The sequence below is a fragment of the Dreissena polymorpha genome, chromosome 15 (genome assembly GCF_020536995.1).
Source record: "Dreissena polymorpha isolate Duluth1 chromosome 15, UMN_Dpol_1.0, whole genome shotgun sequence".
Classification (NCBI taxonomy): Eukaryota; Metazoa; Mollusca; class Bivalvia; order Myida; family Dreissenidae; genus Dreissena; species Dreissena polymorpha.
In genome coordinates, this window is record NC_068369.1 from 1,040,218 (window position 1) to 1,045,373 (window position 5,156).

A 5,156-nucleotide genomic window follows, 5' to 3' on the forward strand; every position below is an offset into this window, starting at 1 on the left:
CAACGCTAACACATAGTTGTTAACTAAACAGAGACACGTTTTATACTCGGATGAATTTCTTTCCCCATAAACAGGAATCCCTTCTTACCCGGAATTGTATATGATCCCTGTGATTTCCGGTTGAAAGAGTGATCCTCTGTTGTGAGTCTTTCATTTGAGGATAAAAACGGTCTTTTTGACATTATCATGGAACCAGCCGTTTTTAATGGTATATTGATTTTAATAGGTGTCTAGGTGTGTTTATTATTACATCCACTCATAGTGAATCAGACGCTTATACAAAATATAGTGCCAAAAATGGCTGGCCAATACACTCCGATTGTCAGAAAACTCATGGATTTGTTCGGTCGTGTAGGTATTATTTAAACGGTGCAAGCATGTTGTATATTTTGTTAAAAAATGATTTTTTTTCTGTAAAAACTTGCGTCCGTTAAGTTAACCGGATTGCAGTTTGTCTAAATGCCCTTGAATTGACAGGTTACATTGCACTATTAAATATCTTCAGATACAAATTAAAATCAATATAGAACCAATCTATCAACACTGAAAAAAGTGTAAACATCAACTTGGCATGCAATTTAATAGTAAGTCTTAGTTTATTGAATATGAAAAACTTGTTCAGGTTTGCTTCTTCCTTTATCAAATGCATGACTTATGTATCAATAGGGCCTAAAAAAAAACATGTTTGTTTCAGGTTACCCGACCGACCATGTCAGTTTACCCCCGACTGCAATTTTTTTATAAAAAAAATATATAAAAAATTCGCGTTTTACACTATTTGGCCGTGATTTAGATCGCAAATGTATTGATTAAAATAATTACATTCAAAACAATGTATTACCGGTAATTATGGACCAAATCGGCAGAGTTGCATTCAGTTCACACATGTTAATCTCTTTTGTCCAAACACCGCAAACAGCAGTCTACACAATAGGTCAGTAGACTCATGCTATGCGTGTTTTTATAACGCCCAACACTTAGTCCAGTTCCGTCCAGATGTTCTCTTGAATCAGTATACTATACAGTAAGATTACTGTTTCAATAATTACTCAACTAAAAGACCGTAACGATAAAGATAGGTCGTGTTTGATTTGAAATTAATTTAGAGAAAATATCAAATTAATCGCAATATAATTGTGTTAAAAATTACCAAAGAAACTTTTAACGGAAATCAACAGATTTCAATGTTCACTGCGCTACAAAGTTAGTATAAAAAAATCAATACTTGCACGCTTTCCTTGACCTTGTACATAGCCGCATAATTTTTGCGCTCTTTTGTCGGGAAATATACATGATGACTATATTAGGAGCATTTGTAAACGTTGTGTTAACATTAAAAAATCGGAAGTGTGTTTCGGATTACAAATTATTATTCTCATTTGGGAATTTAACAGAACATTTATACTTGTGTTATATTTGTTATGAATTAAATATTGATTTGTTAAACCTTTACGTAGTATGTGTCGAAAAATATGTTTTGATAATATTATGCATGAAAAAAACAATTTCCAGGAGGGTAACACCCGTTGGCTATCATCAGTCTCGTACGTAACTTGCCATGGTTTTATCGCGGAGAAGTACACTGTTCGGGCCAATTAATGTGGTACATGTAGGTTAAACAAAGCCATAAAACTGCAATAAACCCCTGAAATTATAGATTGATATTGACATGGGGTTATTTACGCATATCTGATTCACACTGTTGCCACCAGTTTACATCAGATCCTACAGTAAAAAAAAAAAATAAAAAAATTCCCCACCTACCGACCCTCATTTTTTTGAGCCTGTAACCTGAAACAAACATGTTTTTTTTTTAGGCCTAATACACAGTATGGTGCCCAAATTGCAAAATTGTTAAACATTATGATTATTAACCAGAAGCTCTCAACTATTTTCAGGGGTTAAAAGGCACACTTAAAAATAAAAACAAACTAGGGACGCCTTACACAGATGGACTAATACCTTGAATGTTACTTGTCCAACACTAACATTGCCCATGAATTTTCAAACCCCTTGGGTCAGGATTAGGTGACATTCTGGTATTAAGGACATTTCGGGATATCCAGTTTGCAAATATTCAGTTTGCTGTGATGTTATTGGTAAAAAAATAAACTAATATTACATTCCTTATTAATAAAATTGTCTGTTATTTATTCCTGCAGAGAAAAGTTCAAGATGGTTTAAGGATTCATGCTGACATTTCTGCCAGGTAATTCACAAACTCTATTGGTCTACTATTTATTCTGTATTATATATCAGCTGGTCTCTGCATAAAGTGTTGTCCCATTATAAGCCTCTGCAGTGCATACGGGCAAATAAGGGAAAATTTTGTGGGTTCACTGGGTTTTCTTTTAAGAGATTTCATTTCAATGAAAAATTCCATAAAAGTGCCTCTTTGTTATGATGTAATGTTGAGAAACTCAGGGACTTATTAACGGATGTTATGCTCAGAACCTTATAGACCTATATTCACTCAGGGCCCTCCTTGATCATAGACAGTGTTTTTTTCATTCAAAATCGGGTCCGGTACTAAGCCCCATTCCCAATGGAAGAATGCAGGAGTCAAGAAAGTATATATTTTTCCCAAGTTGGAGCTAAAAATTTCCAATGGAAGGTTTCCAAAACAAGCAAGAGATGTGTTTGTCAGAAACACAATGCCCCCTAATGCACCACTTTGAAGCCATATATTTGATCTTTGACCTCGAAGGATGACTTTGACCTTTCACCACTCAGAATATGCAGCTCCATGAGATACTCATGCATGCCAAATATCAAGTTGCTATCTTCAATATTGCAAAAGTTATGACCAAGGTTAATGTTTTGAGACAGACACGCACAATGACAGGACAGACACACACAATGACAGACATGCCAAAAACAATATACCCCAATCATTTGATCCGGGGGCATAAAAAATAATTTTTAATTTTCAGTATGTTTTCCTTAGAAAGTGGAAAAAAAGAGGAAAAATATATAATTAAGTGTAATTAAGTGGGGGAAGCCGCATAATTTCAGAGGTAAAAAAGGATATCAAGGACCCTGTCACTGATATAATATTTAGAACCTAAGAGACCTTTTCACTGATGTGATGTTCAGAACCTCAGAGACCTTTTCACTGATATAATTTTCAGAACCACTGAGATATATTCACTGATATAATGTTCAGATATTCAGTAATATATTCACTGATATTATGTTCAGATATTCAGTAATATATTCACTGATATAATGTTCAGATATTCAGTAATATATTCACTGATATGTTTAGATATTCAGTAATATATTCACTGATATAATGTTCAGATAATTCAGTAATATATTCACTGATATAATGTTCAGATATTCAGTAATATATTCACTGATATAATGTTCAGAGCTTCAGAAGTTGTGAGACTGTTTCAAAACTTTCATTGATGTAAGTTCTGTAATGTTCAGAATAAATTCTGTAATGGTCAGAAGTTTGAAGATCTTTGCACAAATGTTTTTTTCAGAACTTCAGAGACTTATCTTCATGAATATAGAGTGTTTGGACCAATCTTGGGTTTATATAAAGCCAAGGAAGTAGAATGGAAGCTGGTGAATGATTCAACACAATCACGATTTAAGCTTTCATTTTACTATCTGTCCTCCTGAAATTTATCTTATTTTTACCTAAACATGCTTTTCACAGTATTTAAGTATTGCCCTGTAATGTTACCGCAGGTCCCAGCCCCCTCCCTCTCTGCCAGATGGGCCCTCTCACAAGCTAGCGGCCAATTACTACATGAAACGAGATGGTAGACGAGAAGCAACACCCCCAAAGGTTGTCTACAGTAATACACAAGAATTTTTAACATCGGGATCCAAGTAAGTATGTTTAGAATAAAACCCTTTTTTGTTTCACTGAGTACAGTGTTAGAATGCTTGTTTTTTTTAACCATATATAAATAATATATGTCATGCAATTCAATTGCATATAAGTTTGTATAATTTACTTCTACTGAAAATATATGTATCTTTTTCTGTAAGTTATGACAGTAATACCTCCAATGTGAGGTGAGAGGGAAGAGGAATATTTGTCTGTTTGTCCTCAATATTATAATGTGGAGGTTTTAAATGCAATTTTCATCAAATGTCACTGTCATTTGGCAGGAGTTTCATTAAGTTTAATGGGAGACAGATAATTGTCAAAAGTAAGATGAAAATTTAAGTTTATTTACCTTTAAACTTTGAAAAAGTTGCAATGTGTGGTCAATATGTCAAATATCTTAATCGAAGTACCCCATGGGTTTTAATGAAAACCATGATTTTGTTGATGTGTGGAAGGCAGCTGTAAGTTAAGAAATCATTCTCAAAGTCAAGTTCATAGTAGAAGGTCAATTATTCATGCCTCATTTTGTGTCCGCTCCATATCCTATGCTTTATGAAGGATTTAAATGAAACTAAGCTAATATGTTATGGTTATAGATCTTTAATATTCAGACATTCTGCAAAAGGCAACACCACCTAATGGTCAAGGTTGCTCATGAATTCCAAAAGGATCTGGGGGGGGGGAAATCAAGCTGCAAATTGCATAGGGAAACTTTGGATACTAGTATATTGCCCTTTTACTTCTTTTAGAATAAATTGACAAATAATAATAGGAGACCATTTTCATGTTAGTTTGCAAATGGGCCAGGTTCTGAAACTTCATATGTGGTACATTTTACATATTTATGAAATCATACACAATGATGAGTGCTAAAATATGAGCTGCTGAATATACTCATCATATTGCTCCAAATAAAACGTTCTTAAAACGGAGCCATTTTACGAATATTCTAAATTTGTGTGTAACAATTTTTTTTTTAAATGTGGGCCATTTATTAATTTTAATCTGTTTTTATTTTAAAAAGGACTTTGACTTTCATTTCAGACCTGTAACTAGAGAAACACCAAAATTTCGAACGCCTGGCAAATTGGAGGACTATGGACACAGGTTTTAGCCGACAAATGTATTTCAGATTATAAAAATTCAACATCTAAAACTAAGTGAAAAGTGTTACAAACTATATATACAATGTTTTGAATTGTTAAATAGGAGTTTTGGATTGTTTTATGGAGCTCTAAAACAGTTGATTTTCACTGACATTTGGAAAACATTGTAAGTTATTATAAAAATAAAATGTGTAAGCCGT

The 5,156-nt window shown here is 33.5% G+C and overlaps 1 protein-coding gene across 1 annotated transcript; it reads left to right on the forward strand.

The window, feature by feature from the left end:
* Positions 1–236: 236 nt before the first annotated feature.
* LOC127860836 (NADH dehydrogenase [ubiquinone] 1 alpha subcomplex subunit 7-like) lies at positions 237–5,156 on the forward strand. The gene is made up of 4 exons (XM_052399143.1): positions 237–351; positions 2,163–2,209; positions 3,703–3,846; positions 4,895–5,156. The coding sequence occupies exons 1-4, from the start codon at positions 298–300 to the stop codon at positions 4,962–4,964; spliced, it is 315 nt and encodes a 104-aa protein (XP_052255103.1). The 5' UTR covers positions 237–297; the 3' UTR covers positions 4,965–5,156.